The 17907-nt window shown below is 41.3% G+C and overlaps 1 protein-coding gene across 1 annotated transcript in view; it reads left to right on the plus strand.

Moving 5' to 3' along the window:
* LOC143033712 (XK-related protein 6-like) overlaps positions 1-7560 on the plus strand; it is a 73570-nt gene extending 66010 nt beyond the window's left edge. The window contains exon 12 of the mRNA XM_076199198.1: positions 7163-7560. Coding sequence (XP_076055313.1) covers positions 7163-7319 — 157 coding nt within the window. The 3' untranslated portion in view covers positions 7320-7560. The remainder of the gene's footprint in view (positions 1-7162) is intronic.
* The last annotated feature ends 10347 nt before the right edge of the window (positions 7561-17907 follow it).

The following is a 17907-nucleotide window of genomic DNA, read 5'->3' on the forward strand; positions in this document are numbered from 1 at the left end:
GGAATAGTATGACCATGGTTGGGAGCTACTTTAGCTTGTCCCCTCACAAAACACACCTGGTAGCTTTTGGTATCACTGAAAACCTTAAGATATGATACAGCTCCTACTGCTACTCTGGAAGCATCTGAAAAGGTATGAAGCTCTATCCTGTGAGCTTGAGACAAAGAAATACTAGCAAACTGACGATTGATGCTTATGTCCTTGAGGTCCCTTAAGGACGTTAGCCATCTGGACCATTTGGTATGGATCTTAGCTGGTATGGGTTCATCCCAACCACACTTTAGATTGGTTATCTCTCTTAGGAGTAGTTTTCCCACTATTATTACTGGAGCTAAGAATCCCATGGGGTCAAACAGACTATTTACAACAGACAGTATCCCTCTTTTTGTCGAAGGCTTGTCTGAATCCATGAACTTATAGACGAAAACGTCTCTTTGGATGTCCCATAAGAGGCCCAGGCTAGACTGCATAGGCATAGAGTCAGAAGTTAGGTTCAGCTCCTGAAGGTTATCAGCCAGCTCACTGGTGGCAAACTTTTCCAGCACTTCCTTACTGTTGGAAGTGATCTTGTGCAAGCGCAGGCGTCCTCCTTCTTGGAGTGCTGACTTAGAGTCTTGGATTAACTTGTAAGCAGTCTCCGCATCTGGCAGAGATGCTAACCCATCATCCACGTAGAAATTGTTCTCTATGAAATAGCGAACTTCAGGAGAGGCATTTTCTACAGACTTACGCAAGCCATAGGTGGCAATGGCGGGAGATGGCGTGTTCCCAAAAACGTGAACAGTCATCCTATACTCAATCAACCTTTCATCAGGGTCATTATTCTTGTACCAGAAGAATCTGAGGTAATCTCTTTGCTCAGTCTTCACTTTGAAATTGTAGAACATCTGTTCTACATCAGCTGCCACTGCTACAGCTTCCTGACGGAAACGTAGAAGAATCCCGAGAATACTGTTTGTCATATCAGGACCTGACATCAGCATATCATTTAGGGAGAACTCTCTGGATTTGGCAGAAGAGTCGAACACAACCCTGATCTTGTCAGGTTTCTTAGGGTGGTACACCCCAAACAATGGAAGATACCAGCACTTCTGATCAGACTTCAATGGTGGTGCAACCTCAGCATGCCCACGATCTAACATCTTTTGCATGAAGGCCATCATATGCTGACGTTTTTCAGGCTTTGTGCTGAGGCTACGATGGAGAGACAGTGTGCGGTGCCACACAAAGTCTCTATTATTACTGGTGGCTACAACATTGGGACGGAAAGGCAGTGGCGCGACCCAATGACCACTTTGATCCTTGCGGAACTCTGAGTTCATAACATCCAAGAACTTCCTGTCTTCAATCGACAGGGCAGCCTTGTCATCATCTTTGGTTACCTTGAACAAATCATCCTTTATTTCAGAAACATGAATCTGGTTACCACATGGTGCGACTATAGAGGGACGTCTATCATGTACGAAGGATGTTTTGAGACTGCTAATGACAGGAGGCCTACAAGTGCCATGGAGACACACTTCCCCAATGATTGCCCAACCCAGACTGGTCTGTTGAGCTAGAGGGGCATTGACAGGTCCAATTCTCTGGTCAAAAATGTAATGAGCTGAAGGCACATCTCGACCAATGATGAGTAGAATCTCAGCTTCAGGAACCAGAGGTGGAATACATTCGGCCAGGTCGGACAGATGGGGATAACCACGAGCTATGGCGGGGGTGGGTATCTCTTCTCTTACATTGGGAATGCTGTCGCATTCCACTAACTGAGGGATATGTACCTCTTGTGAGTTATGCCAAGACACGATGGTGTAATTTTTGGTGGTGCGCCCAGAAGCGCCCGTTACACCTGCACAGGTAGCTAGACGATATGAAACCCGTTTGCTCAGCTTGTCAAACAAATCGAAAAACTCAGACCTTGCTAAAGAGCAATTGCACTGATCGTCTAGGATGGCATAACACCACACTCCGAGCTCTGGCTTACTTTCAGGATAGACCTTTACCAAGAAGGTCTTGGCGCAGGACTTACTCATGGAGGTGGGGTTACTGCATATCAAGGTACATTTGGAATTGACCGCAGCATCCTCCCCTCCCTGAGTCTTTACTATGGGGGTAAGAACATTTGGAAGCGGCACTTGATTGACTACAGGGGAGTGAGGTGTTTTATCTTGAGCAACCTCCCTTCCATGCTGTGTAACCGCTTGAGTCGAACTCCTCTTCGACCTGGGTTCATCGTGATGTAAGGCAGTCACATGAGTATGGGCCTTACAGAGTTTGCAGAAAGTTCTCTCTTTGCAGCTGGAAGGAGGATGGTTACCTTTGCAACATCTGTTGCACACCCCTTTATCGTTTAAGAAAACCTTCCTCTCGCTCACTGACATGGTGCGAAAGGCCCTGCAGAAATCCAAATGGTGTACGTAGGCATCATGGTAGACGCAAAAATCTCCCTTTTCTGCCTTTCTTTGCTCGGTAGGACTAGCGGCGCCAACAGACCTGTCAGCGCCCGTGGTCGTCTTACTGCCACTGGACAACATGGTGTCAGTCTTCTTCACACGCACTTGAGGAAACTTAGAGGGAGGTGGCTTCTCTGGTTTCACAAAACCATCGGCTCCAAGGCTTTGATAAGAGAAACATGGATGATTCTCTACCCTTGCCATCTCCTTCACAAACTCAATGAAGAAGGAGAAAGGTGGGTACGGCACACCGTGAGCAGTCTTGTAGTTCATGGCTCTGCCAGTCCACGCTTTCTGTATACAGGGTGGAAGTTTTGCGACAATGGGATTGATGCCTGACGAGGCGTCATAATATGCAAACAGTGTACTGTATACAGGGTTAGCCTTCAAGGCTTCTATCTGGTACAGAATGTCACACAGGTCGTATAACCTTAAGGTGTCTCTAGGTGAAATCCTAGAGAAGTTGGCGAGCTTCTTTTTAATTGAAGTCTCAATGATCGAAGGGGCAGCAAACCTGTCATCCAAGCGCTCCCAAATTCTACTGCACGCCAGGATTGGATTCTTGGCATTTGAGTTTCTGGTTGTACGGGCCCATTCTTTGGACTCAGGACCTAGGTACTTAACTAACAGGTCTATTTCCTCCTTACATGAGGTGCCTAACTCTTGCACGACTTCCTTGAAACTCTCTTTCCAAACAGCATAGTCTTCCGCAGTATCATCAAACGTAGACAGCCTGCTAAGAAGTAAATCCTTCCGCAAGAAGAACTTGCTCAAATCGGCAGAATTGGAGGTTGTCCCCAATCTAGGAGATGCACTCCGAGGAGGTTTTACTACAGGTGGTGACGCATAAGAAACATGGTTAGCAACAGGTTGCTGCGCAGGTTGCACAGACCTCACCTTTACCTTTTCGATACGAGGTTCAAAACTGAATGGAACATTGTTAGCAGGCTGTGAGTTAACTCTGAAATCAGAACAGGGCTTGAAAACAGGGCTTTCAGGATTCAAGCCTACCGGATCCTTCTGACTAGCGGAAACTTCAACTATACCACCCTGTTGCTCCACATATAGTTGGGTGCGGGTAGCGACTGTACCTTTTAATTGGTCCCAGTCACTGCATGTTTCCCAATCATCGTCGGCTCCTAAGTGCCTAAGTTCGGCTTCGGCTTCTTCTAACTCCTTTTGCTGTGTCATAACTTTGAACTTGGTCTGCAATTCAGCCTTCTCTTGCATAAGCTGACCCTCCTGTTCGGCAAACTTGACTCTTATACGAGCGGTCTCCACCTTGGCTCGTTGCTTCCTTGCAACACTAACACTGGTGCTACTGGAACGACCTGACCTAACCGACCTTCTTGAACTGCCCTTCATGGAAGGGGGCATACAAAACTCAGAGTGGTCGACGAGGGATAAAGGAACTTGACTGGACTTCGGGTCATCTTGTAAAAACGGTTCAGTGTGGTGTTCCTCTTCCGTGACTTCAACTGAGGAAGAGGAAGCATAGTTACTGATTACCTGACGAAAAGATGCCTGAAAATCTCCGTCTTCGTGCTTCACTGATTCAGCACGAGCCAGACTTTCTGAAGTACGTTCACGCATTAAGAATTCCAGATACCTTTTTACAGTATCCTGGTACACAGCATGGGCCTTATACAACCAAGGACTATGATTCGGTTCTTCCAATAAGGCTTGTACTCCTTCTCTACTCGCCTTTACCCTCTCTTCATGCTGATCAGACGCTCTCTGAAAGGCCTCTTGCCCTTCAGCCGTGAGGACTCTGACCCTACCGGAGACGGGTCCTTCATCTATACTGTGGTTGGAAGACATATTGCCAAGCGAGAGAAACAGTGAGAGACAAGACAGTAATATGATAAAGAAGACAAGGAAAACTCGAACTTAATCGAAAACCACGGAGTACGTTACCACACTCCTAACTATACGACTATTGAGGTAGACAACAACAGATTAAACCCTACATTTGGTTCAATCTAAAAATGCACATTAGTCGCATGCTTATATTAACATATGACAGGATCTTAGGCAAGGTAGCTTGCCTTCAAAAGGAAAAACACATGCTCAGATACATACGACGAGGTTTGTTATGTAAACACTGTTGGGACTTGGCAACCATACGTTGTTGCCACATCACACTCGCGCGCCGATACGATTACTAAGACGACACAAGATCACTACACTTTGGCGCCACTACACTTAACTTGCGCCACTACACTTAACTTGCGCCACTACACTTAACCTGCGCCACTACACTTAAGCATACACACGCAACTTATGCCAGGAAGGCGGCACATCAAGTTCATGTGGTGACGACGAGGGGAATCTAGACGTGGCAACGGCGTGCAGGGCGTGGTCTGGCCATATCCTCAAGATGGACTTGGCATACTGCATGGCTAACTTTTAACTCCTTCGCAGCGGCTCTTTTCATTCACCTCTTCACGAAAGCGATTTTCTTGGCAGAGAGCGCCAATGGCCATCGTTTTTTCATTGTGGCTTAACAGATTACTCTGCTACGCATAGGGGGTTAGGGTAACGAGTGCCCTCTTTTCTGGATTACGTAACGTAAACAACGCGGGGTTAAGAATCCACGGAGTGCTCGTCGTTTATTGGCAATAGAAAACACGACTTTCTCATCTTCACACAACAGGTGCTGCAATTGAAACTATGGCAGCAGACAGTAATTGGGAGGAAGAGTAGAAGTAGTAGATGAAAAAACGAGTAGGCCGCGAAGGGAGCGGGTATACAACTGAAGGCGTTTCAAACCACACTCGCTGGAGGTTGTGACGTGACATCACACCACCGCAACCGGTTCTTACACACCTTCTTAAGTCTAATTCTTAAAGTGAACATTGTTCAAATAATGAGATGCTATCTTGCAGCACAGCTTGCAGACAACTTACAACGATAGTATTCTTAAGCAGACGAAGCTTCTGCTCGCAACATACTTAAATTAAACATTACAAAAAACAAAATTGAAACCTCTTCCGAGGGGAAACGAGCCTTACGACAAAAAGATATGTAAACATGGGGATACACGGACATATAAAAAAGCCCCGTTACCTCTCGTAACGGCACAGATTATATCAAGATACACACTTCAAATTGGCTGCACAGGCATATATTTACAATGTCTACATAAGTTACAATTTGACTTTCATCAAATTCACAAAGTGACAAAATTGATTAATCCACATAAGACTAATTAGGGTGGTCATGGAAAAATGATTTTTTCACCTTTGAAATAGTGATTTTATTGGCCATGTAATTCACTATCAAGTATAATATCAGTGTGTATTTAAATTGCAGACTTCCAATCCAAAATCAATCATACACTGATACTGTAACTTAGAAATTTAACAAAATCATACATGACTACTGTCAAAGTTTCAAACACACCCTTGATTTCTATGGAGGGGTAACTGCCCCCTTCCCCACCCTCTCCAGATGCCCATGATTGGTGGTATGTACAGTATCCTTTTTATTCTTTGTTATATGTTTGTTTATTTACTATTCCACACTAGGTATAATTTATACACTTCTTAGGGGGTTATATACAGGGTTTTTAGGTGACTGTAATGTTAATTACCTTACTTAGGAGCTGTGATAGACCTATGAAACAGGCTACCTTTGGCGTCCAAGATACAGAGTAAATTCTAGAAACAATTTAGATAAAAATGTGTCTGATGGTGGCAAAAAAGGGCATCTATAGAATGAAAAATCAATGGAAAAATTACAAAAAGGTATTATAGTACAGGATGAAAGAATGTCATGAGAGCATACCAGAAAAACTGAAGAAGATAGATTCCTTGAAAGATGCAAGAAAGCATAGCTTCCTCACAAAGAAATGTGAATTTGTGGAATGAAGAAAAATATAATTCAGTAGACTTCATAGTTGAATTTAAGGAGATACAGAGATGTGACCCATAAGCACAGCTCCAACTTTATGAGTTACAGATCACAAATATGGTCTCACTTATAAAGGGGAAAAGGCCTATTCATATATACTGTAGATTGACAATAAGTAGACCTCCATATTCTGTACTTCACGTTGCTGTATTAGACATCAACCCTACTGAGAAACCATTCTCAAGATAAATAAGAGCTATATTGTCACACCTGTGTCCAGGTCATTGCCCTGCATTAAAACAACATCAACACAAAATTGGCCTGGCTACAGACCCAAGTGCCCTACATGCAGTTGCCACAAACACAAAGCACCTCATTCTATATTGCTCTACTCTTGTACTCTTCTTAAACAGAGTAAAATCTTCTCTCTGATGGACTTGTGGGTAGAATCATTGGTTGTGGCTGATTATGTGAGATGTGTGGGTCTCCTACAAGAGACCTTCGGTAATGGACTGATATAAATGAAATAATATTGATGACCTGAAATTGAGAAATAATGTGCATGTATTCTTTAAAATAATGTTTAGTGCTGTCTGACGTATCTTGTTTCTGATTAATGCATTTTAGGCATTCTCTCTCTCTCTCTCTCTCTCTCTCTCTCTCTCTCTCTCTCTCTCTCTCTCTCTCTCTCTCTCTCTCTCTCTCTCTCTCTCTCTCTTCCAGTACTTGCAACATACATGATTATGAAAACTCTACTGTAATCTATTGGAATAAAAGGATTTATTTTTGCAAACCAATATAAGAAATACAGAGTTTTGTCAGTTCATTAATTTTTTCTTTTTTTATTTCTTCCACAGGTTCTTTGCAACACCACAAGATAAATGGTTTCACTGGCTTCCCATTATTCTATATTTTGTACTCTTCATTCTGGGCACCATATTTGCGTCCATTTTTACATTTTGTGCTCATCCAGACAAAGTTGTTAGAAGGTCATCCTTTACAAAGAATGTATGAAATATATTTATATATATACATCTTTTTGTACATTATCATATGGTGTAGGCAAGTCACTTGAATCATGATCAAGGTGTGAAAATTTTCAGGTATATTGAATTAGATGTGATGATTGATGAAAAATAAATCAAGATGGAAGATTTGACATTGATTGTAGGAGGCAAAGAAAGTGGCTGAAGCTCTGAAAATGTTAGAAAGGGGAAAGAAAACTTGGACTACAACAATGGAGTGGTGGGTTTAAAATGCAGGCATGTATTGGAGTGAATTGTAGTTGCCTTATTTGGGAAAATGGAATAAGAGGGTCATGTGAAAATTTTCTACCCCAAACTACTTTGGTGGGAAATATTCACATGAATAAGTCCAAGGGTGGAGATGGGAAGGGAGAGGTTGTTTAATTGGTTTGATCAGGTATGGAAGTGAGTTGTGAATATTTTGCACAACAGAATTGAAGAAGGTAGAGAATATGGAGATGGATTATGTGTATTATGGGCATAGATCCTGGGAAAATTGGATGGATAAATCATCCTCAGCAGGATATCTTATGTGATTATCCACCCCCTTGATTCAGTAGTATATAATTCAATTGTAGGGGGGTTCCATCCTCTCCCCTCATAATCCATGCTCATTGTCCATGAAATGCAAATTGCTTCACCTCACATACATACAGTATGTATATATATATATATATATATATATATGTATATATATATATATATATATATATATATATATATATATATATATATATATATATATATATATATATATATATATATCTTTTTCAACCACATATCACTTTTAATTCCGTACCATTGCAAACGAGGCTGAGAATTGCTTGAAGGAGGCATCCGTTGGAAATTGAAATGTAGATGAGCTGAGGATTCGAACCCAGCTAGCCCGTAACAAAGTTACATTGATGTAACCCAATATGCTATCAGGAAAGATATCTCTCTTGATAGTGTATTGGGTTACGTCAATGTAACTTTGTTACAGGTTAGCTGGGTTTGAATCCTCGGCTCGTCTACGTTTCAATTTCCAAAGAATGCCTCCTTCGAGCGATTCTCAGTCTCATTTTCGATGGTATGGAATTAAAAGTGATATGTGGTTGAAGAAGATATTACCAATTGATCACTGGGAACCATTCAGTGTGTATGTATATATATGTATATACATATATATATATATATTATATATATGTATATATATATATATATATCATATGTATATATATGTATATATATATATATACATATATATATGTATGTATATATATATTTATATATATAGAGCTAGTCACGTTCTTTGGTGGGTTCCTAGGTGGGTTCCACTTTAGTTTGACTGCAATTAGCACTCCCAAAATATTAAAGCTTGTGAGACAGGTTCATACCAAAATAAAAGTCCAGTAGACCATACACTATACCAAAGAAAATTTTTGTAAGCCATATCCAAAAGGTAGGCCACACACTAAACTGGCACCTATATTACTTTAATAGTTTGGGAGCGCTAACCGCAGCCAAACTAAAGCGGAATGCACCAAGGAACACAGTCAGCTCTATACATATATATATATATATATATATATATATATATATATATATATATATATATATATGAACACAGTCAGCTCTATACAGGTATATATATACAGTATATATATATATATAAATATATATATATATATATATATGTATATATATATATATATAGATATATACATATATATACATATATATATATATATATATACATATACATACATATATATGTATATACATATATATATATATATATAAATATATATATATATATATGTATACATATACATATATATATATATATATATATATATGTTTATACATAAGTAGCTATCTATATACCAAAGGCTTCTTCCCCCTTATATGGGAGGTAGCCAAGTCAAAGGCATGCACCCACTCCCACCCATTCTACTCCCACCAATTCCACTCCCATCCACCACCCTTGTTTCCCTCTCATCTTAGCTCCTTGTTGATGAAGGGTCATCCCTGCCTCCTGGCTACTGCCTGGGTTAGAGACAATGTAGCAAGACACAGTATATCCACAGCAAAGGCACTGCACTTAATGAATGACCTCCCCTCTCTGTCCCCTCATGCAGAAAATGGAGAAGACTGGGAGAAATCCTGTTGGGTGTGTCAAAATATTATCCACACACAACCAATTCCCATTCTCATCCCCTGTCCCTCCCTTCTTTGCTCAGCAGAGAAAAGAGAGAAGACGGGGAGAAAATCCTTCTTTATGCATCAAATTATCATTCTTACACAGCTGTTCTCCAGTCACCCCTATTCTCTACCTTCTCCTTTCCTTGCTCGACAGACATTCATCTCTTGCTCAAAGCCCCTTTCAACTCATACATCTATCTTATCCTCGGTCGTCCCCTCAAGCTCACCTCATCCACTTCTGCCTTCCACACCTCTATTACTAATCTATCTTCACTCGTTCTTTCCATGTGTCCAAACCATCCCCTTGTCCGTTTCCTTGCTCGCATTGTCGAGCGATGTGTCCTTGGTCCCCACATTTGTAAGAGATAGGCTCTGTCTCTCCACAGTCCCTTGCGAGATGGCCCGGCTTCTCACACCTACAACATATCGTCCAAGGTAGTCCACCCCCCACCCCCCATCCGCTGTATTCACCCCTGGACTCCCGCGTTTTCCATTTTCGGTCGGTGGAATCTGATCCAGCAGTTCTCCCTACTTCCTGGGTGAGTCATCGTATTGGCATCTCTATCCTCGATCTCGTGAAAGGCTCTTTCATTTCTCAGTCGCTATCGCCACAAACTGCCCATCCTTCACTGTTCTTGAGAGAATTCTAGCATGGACTACCAACACGTCCATGCTCACAGACTTGGTATCATCTGTTTGGTGTAGCCCCGCGGAAACGTAGTCTGGGAAGCCATCCACAAACACCAGTCTAATTACTTGTTCCAAGTTTTCACCTGTGAATATCAATAGTCCCGCTTATCTCCTAATTTCGTTGGCAAATACGGCGACCTGTTCGTCAGCCCAGCGTATTCTGGCTAGTCGACCAAATGATTCGAGCAGACAAAGCAAATGCCTCTTTCAGCCTCGTTTTCAACTTTTCTGTATTTTCCTGATCTTTGTCTTTCATTTCCAAGTAGATGGCTAATGCAGCGCCTTTCAGGTAAGGGCAATATAGCTAGTGACGTCAGTGATACCGCTTTATTCAGCCACTAATTCTGCCTTTTTAAGCCACGCGACGACGTCTCCATTATCATCAAATGGCTTTAGGGTTATGTTGCTCATATTCAATTGTCCCCTCTTTGTGCTAGTTGCCTTGTACATGGCCTAAATAGCTTGTTTATGGCGGTACGCAGTTCACTTACCTTAGCACAGTCCATCGTTTTTTTCTTCGTAGTCGCAGGACCCGGTGACGAAGTCACTTTTAGCTACTCTCTCAGTCTCCCTAATGACACCTATATCCTACCTTCCTACCTTAGCCAGTTATTCTCTATATTTCTTCCACTGCACTTTTCTCACTCCTCTCCCTTCGTTCACTCGACACTGTCACGTCCCCCTAGGCCGACACAGTTCTAAAGAAGCATCTCGTGTTCCACTTGTGCAGCACTTGTGATCGAAACGCGGTGCCATTATCCATTAGGCCTTCATCAACTGGACCCCTTTTTTAGAAATATTTCATTCATCACCCACGAAATTTCCTCTCCTGTCTCTGTCTTCAGCTCCCACCAGATGGCGAATCGTCCGGGACCACAGTCAACCAGTGACAGGCACATGCCCCGTCGATAGTGAGTTACATCAACCGCCACTCTCCTCCAGTTCTTTTCTAATCTGTTTTCTCCCGTTGAATGCGGTCTTGGGGCGGGATCTATTGATTGACATCGGATACATGCTCTCAGATCGCTGGACTTCTTTTCTCGTTATATTCGGATCAACTTTCCTGGCCAGAAACAACGGCCTGTCAACACCTACATGATGTGCTTCATGTAGCTCCTCCGCGCCTAGGGATCCTGCTGCACACACTTCAATCCTTTCCTCTTTCCGCTCTTCCGGCACCCCGAGCCAACATTTGCATACTCTGGTTAGTATTAATCCATTCAAGATTCCAAGGTGCCGTTTCCCAATGATCTCTGCTGCTTCCTTCGTGCGCACTCTTTTCTCGGCAATTAGCATTGAGATGATCTATCCCGCAACCGTGGCTGAGTCTGTACTGATTTCGGTCTCTCGTAGCCCCCATTTTAGTGCCAAATTGACCCCTTTTACGACTGCATCCAATTCAGATACATTAATGTGATAAAAGCAATATTTTTTTTTTGCTGCCACGCCTCATATTCAACTACCACATCTATTTACAGGACCACACCGATTGCTATGCTGCTCACATCGTAGCATATCACACCTCTGTCAATTTGCGATACACGTCATTGTCCCTTCACCGGATCGTCGCATCTCACTCCTCGTGCGACATCAAGTGTCATTGTAAATGTGCCCTCGTCGACCTGGTCTCCCCAATCTTTTCCTCTTTACCGCTGCTTTTTATATCTGCACGTCACACGGAGCCAACCCGCGATTGGGTAGTGGCCGACCAAATTGCCACATAGCGAGAAGAGCTTTCTCCTGTTCATCTCTTACGTTACATCATGGATGTCGTTACCTCTCCTGTATATCAGGTTTCCACTTCCATCCTGCTTTAGTCACAGTCTCAACATCATCCCTTTCTCCATCAGTCCCGGTTCCTTCGAGACCAATCCAAACCGAGCTGGGTGTTCTACTAAGTCAGACGCTGGTACAACAGTATCATCCACTACTATGTCACCGAGGCATGAACCCGTTTCCTTCTCCATCACTTCAGTCTTCTTCAGCATACTATCCTCGGAGCTAAGCACAGCCTGAATCCCAGTCTGGTCAAACTGTATGTTTTACCCTTGTATTTCACTAGTTGGTATTTCAAAAATTTTGCCACTTGAATCTGCGTAGTCCTGCTACATATGTATACAAAAACATCGCCAGTATAACACCTCACAAACTGGTTATGTTCTCTGAAGTCTAACATCGGTCGTACTTTGTTCTTGGTTGGCTGTATCACTGCCATTAGCTGCAAGATTCCGCCCTCCACCGGCTACTTCCAAGGTCTCAAAATTACCCCCATCAATTTACCACTGTACTTTGGTATCAAAGTCTTTCCTCGTTCCCTTTCCGAGAGTGTGTTCGTAGCAACCAACTCTGTTCTTTAATATAGACAATTCTCCATTTAGGAATTATTCTATCTCCCACTTTAGGCCATTAATTTTTGCGAGGAAGTCTTCGTCCTCAATCATACAAGGCGCAGCCTTTTCCACTCTATTGGCCGGGCGACACGTACGCAGCCGCCTCTTGTCAAAGTCGCGTTTTATGGTGATATTATCCTTGGCCCTCACCGTCATGCCTACGTCTCTCACCAGCATCTTACATTGCCCCTCTTTTCATTTCGTACTCAAATCACATATAGCTCCAAACTTCACTCGTCCGGCGACAAACGTAACTTCATCGAGCTGTTTAATTGCATCAATTCCCAGCACCACTTCATTTCCCTCTAAGGTCGTCGTCCTGAGAACACTCAGTTTTATTGGGATGCTCTTCACAGTCAGTTTGACTTCAGCAATCGTCATCAGGATCATATCTTCCTGTCTGAATCCTTTAACAAAGTCAGCCGTTACAATCGTGGTTGAACAGTCGAAATCTACTAGTCACCCAATGCACGGGAGCGATGATTCTACATCAATTGGCACAACAGCCGTCCATCGTCCATTTACCTGATCACAGTGTCTAGAGGTGTGGCCTGGTTCGCTACACTGATAACATGGTCTACTCCGGCCTCTTTCCACATTGCCTCGCTCTTTGTCCCAGCCTCCCGCACTGATAACATATTTCGTCACAAGCGGCTCCCTCCATCTATTGTAGTCACCCCTGAACTCCCGAGTTTTTTCCTCTCTCTCGAACAGTGGCGCACAGTTATAGTCACCCCTGAGTCCTTGTGGTTCTCTGTTTCTCATGTCGGGTGAATCAGCGTACTGGCATCCCGCTGGGTCTAGTGAAAGGCCTATTGATCGTTCGGCCGTAATCGAGTCAACTTAAATATTCAAATGAAGGAATGTTTGAAATTCTAAAAAAAAAATTTTGTTCAGTATTCGTAAATGAAACACCTCAAAGTGAACTCCAAACTGAAACCTGTGAAAAGTCTAGGGTGAACTTACTGTGGTAAATATAACAAAAGAAAAAAATAAAATAAAATAAAAGGTGTATTGAAAAACTCAATAAAACACCAGGGCCAAGAATCTTAAATAAAATGAAAAATGTGATTGTTGTTCCATTAGAAATTATCTTCAAGAAATCCATCATATTCGAAGATGTCCCAAGAGAATGGAAACTAGCTAACTTTACTCCCATATTCAAGAAAGGTGACAAAAAGAAACCAAAGGATTGCAGGCGTGTAAGCTTGACTTCAGTCGTAAGGAATATAATGGAAACTATCATCAGAGATGCTATCGAACACCATTAAAAAGTAACTGTTTGATAAATGATAGCCAGCTTGGATTCAGACGTAAAGGTCCTTACGTGACTAACTTACTCGAATTCTACAACACAGTCATCTCGAATCATGATAAAAGTAACAATACAGATTTGATATATCTAGACTTTGTAAAAGCTTTTGATACCGTCCCCCACGAAAGACAACTTACTATACCCGTTGCACTGAGAACTGGCCGTTAGGGCGGATCACTGGGAGTTCCCCTGTGGTGCCACATCTAATTATTTCATAATTTTATTCTATTTTATAATTCTATTTTACGATTTTATAATGTTGCCACATATGATTATATTATAATTTTTGTCACACACCACCACTGAGGTAAAAATCAAAGCAATGTTTTCTATACAAAGGTTTCGTTTCCTCGAGTCTAGACATGACATGTGCGAGAGAGAGCGACGTTGCCGCTACATCTAATCTCTGGCCCCGCCCCCCTCACACTGCATTCAGAAAACATTGCATCCACACGCACGTTCTCGCCATGGATGCCCATGTGTGGCAACACCGGGAAATCTCCTAGCCCCGCCTTATCGGTCATTTCTCCTTGCGCTGACTATAAATTACCTTCACACGGAATAAGTGGCAGCCTATTAAGTTGGACAAGTAATTGGTTAAACGATCGAAAACAGTTGTCTTAAATGGCAAAACTTCTAGATGGAAAAATATTACGAGTGGAGTTCCTCAGGGTTCCGTTCTTGGGCCACTTCTATTCATAGTATATATAAATGATATAGACCATGGGCTGAAATCTATTGTCTCCAAATTTGCTGATGATACAAAACTGTGGGAAATGGCAAATGATCACATAAACCAATTAGATATTCAAGAAGATTTAGATAAACTACAGCAATGGTCTGAAAAATGGCTAATGAAATTTAACACAAGTAAATGCAAGGTTATACACATAGGTGAAATAACAATAAGCACGATTAGAAGTTATTTGGAAATTCGTTAACAAAAGTGGATAAAGACATATGAACATAAGAATGAAGGAGACTGCAAGAGACCATAAGGCCTACACTAGACAGCTCCGTATCCATCATCACCTGTCATCCCCATCCATAAAGTTGTCTAATCGTTTCTTAAAACAACTGATAGTTTCATCGCTTACTACATGGTTACTAAGTTTATTCCATTTGTCGTTACCGTCCTAGTAATGAAACCTAATGCTCTGTTAGCTTTAATCCTGGCGCTAATGCACCGTTTCCTGGTTTTAAGGTCCGGACTCACTAGAACTCCCAAGTCTCTCTCGCACTCAGTTTTTTCTAAAAGCGTGTAATCTAAGCTGTATCTATTTTCGGGGTTGTGTAGTCCTACGTTTAACATGCTACACTTAGAGATATTGAAGTTTGTTTGCCATTTCACTGACCATGTGAACAATTTGTGAAGATCTCGGCGTAATTATCAGTAACGATCTCAGATCATCTAAGCAGTGTAATTTAGCCTCTGAGAAAGCAAATAAGATTCTGGAACTGATTGCGTGTTCTTTTGAATTCAAAAGTCCATCTCTCATTAACAAGCTAAATCGTTAGTTCGTCCACATTTGGAATATGCTGTTTCCGTATGGTCATCGAATCTCACTAGACATTGACAGATTCGAAAACGGCGAGCCGCAAAACTGATTCCAAATATAAAAAATAAATCATACGAAAATCGACTGAAACATATGAATGTATTTCCCTAAAAAAGCGTAGACTCAGAGGTGTCTTGATACAGGTCTTTTAGATTGTAAAGGGAAGTGACAACATCAAAAGTGAGAAAATTTTCACACTGAACGAAAATCCGACAAGAAATATAGGTCTCAAAATGTCCGGAAATATATTTAATTTAGAAGTGGGTAGAAACAACTTTGTGAACCGTGTAGTTAATGAATGGAATACACCTCCTGCAGAGGTAGTGCAATGTAGTTCAGTTCGAAACTTTGAGATTCGTTTAGATAAACATCTAAGCAAGATGCCTGCCATTTATTTTACAGTATTTTTATTTGTTATTATTTGTCTGTTTATAATTATCTATTTAATTATTTTTCTTGTTATTTATCTGTCCATTTAATATTTAATATTTACCTGTTTTATTATTCAACTTTACCTATTTATTTTTTCATTCTATTTTTTTTTTATTTATATGATTATTCTTATTTACTTACCATTATTATATATTTTTTGCATCCAACCTAGTTATGGACCAAAAGGTCTCCTGTCGGCATGCTACTTTGTAATCCCTTGTAATCTTTTTCTGCCTTCGTCAGGATTCTGGCACGGGCTAACCAAAGTGTCTACGTTCAGACTCTACGTCTGGTAATTGTTGTAGCCCCGCGGATGTGGCCTGAAAAAAATATCCACAAATGCCAGTTTAAAAGCTTGTTCCAAGTTTTCGCCTCTCCAGCTAACTTTGTAATGTCATTGGCAAACACATCAATATGGCATGCCCATCGTATTTTGATAGCTGACCAACGCGGCAAACATGCTCTGTGAGAAAGCCCCCTTCAGTCTTTTCCGTATTTTCTCTGCGATTGTTTGAATTGCATTTCATTTCTAGGTATACTGCCATGCGTCCCCTTCTAGATTAAGTACTATGTAACTAGCTACGTCACTGACGCCGGTTAACTTGGCCACTAACTCCGCTTTTTTAGCCAAGCAACGACCTCTCCACTACCATTGAATACCTTAAGGGTTATGTTATGCATCTTGAATGGTCCCCCATTTGTGCCAGTTGTCTTCTCTATTGGCCTAGATAGCTTGTTAGATAAAAGTGTGCAATTCATCTTACCTTAGCGCTGACTCTCCTTGAGCTCCTCGTTGCAGGACAGACTTACTCACTAATGATACCTGTCTAATCCAATTACTAGGCCTAGCTATCTTCTACCTTTCCTCTGTTATACTTCTCTCACTCAAGCCTTTTCTCTCCCCTCTCACAAACGCCATTGCTCTTCCCCTCTGTCGACGCCACATCCACACATTCTACGGGTGACCTTTGCCCCTGTGCCGGGAAAGCTAACTTCGCACCCATAGTCACCCCATTCACACCACAGAGATGTTAGGGGGGGGGAAAAGTCCAGGCCAGCAATATAAATGAACTTAGAGCAAAGTTTGAAAATTGGAGATATAAGGACAGCATCCCGTGGGTATAACTCCAACCCTATATACTTACTCTACACTTTGGTTAAATACAAGCCATTGCCATTTCATGTTTGGTAATTTTCATAATATAAGCATATTTTCATGATAGATAAATATTTTTCATATTCCCTGCTGAATGAGTGAAAGGTCTTATATGCCATCAAATTCAATAAGCCTGCTCAGAGACTATTGCTAGTTACCTGAAAGCCATGAACCTTCTGCATGGGGCAATGTATTGATTGTACATTAAGCCCAAAAGAGCAAAAATTAAGAAAAGATTTGTTGAACATGAATGAAAAGGGCGAATTTTTCGATAAACTTGACTCTGAAATGAGGCCTGTGGCGGTGGAAAGATTAAATGGGATTAGTGAGTCAATAATGAGGAGCACTAGAAGTAAGTGTAAGTTGATAAAGTGTAATCTCAAAGATGCATGCAATGGTTTCACAATTACAATAACAAAACATAAATAAACAATACTTTTGGGAAAGAGTGTTCTATAATACCTTTAGTTTTCATGTCGAAACATTCCTTAGACTGTATTTCTAATTGTGGGATAGTTTAAAAATATAATATCCATTTCAAACAGGATTGATGGGGGGAAAAGGGTTGACCTAGATGAGTACCAGTCTGAGCACTGTATTTAGCTATGTAAATACATATAATGAGCTCCATGATTCACCAAATCTGCACTGATATTTAGAACAAGCATACATAGAACATATAGACCCATTGTATATAATGTTTTTCTCTCTTGTCTAATCTGTAATTAATTGTGATTTCGTTATGCATGCATGACACCTCATTTCATATGATACACCAATCCCTCCATATACGTAAAAAATGCAGTCTGAATTTGTATAAAATGAATATTTTAATTAGTTTACAATTTTGT

This window comes from Oratosquilla oratoria, chromosome 2 (genome assembly GCF_046742065.1).
Source record: "Oratosquilla oratoria isolate Oo_2021 chromosome 2, ASM4674206v1, whole genome shotgun sequence".
Lineage (NCBI taxonomy): Eukaryota > Metazoa > Arthropoda > Malacostraca > Stomatopoda > Squillidae > Oratosquilla > Oratosquilla oratoria.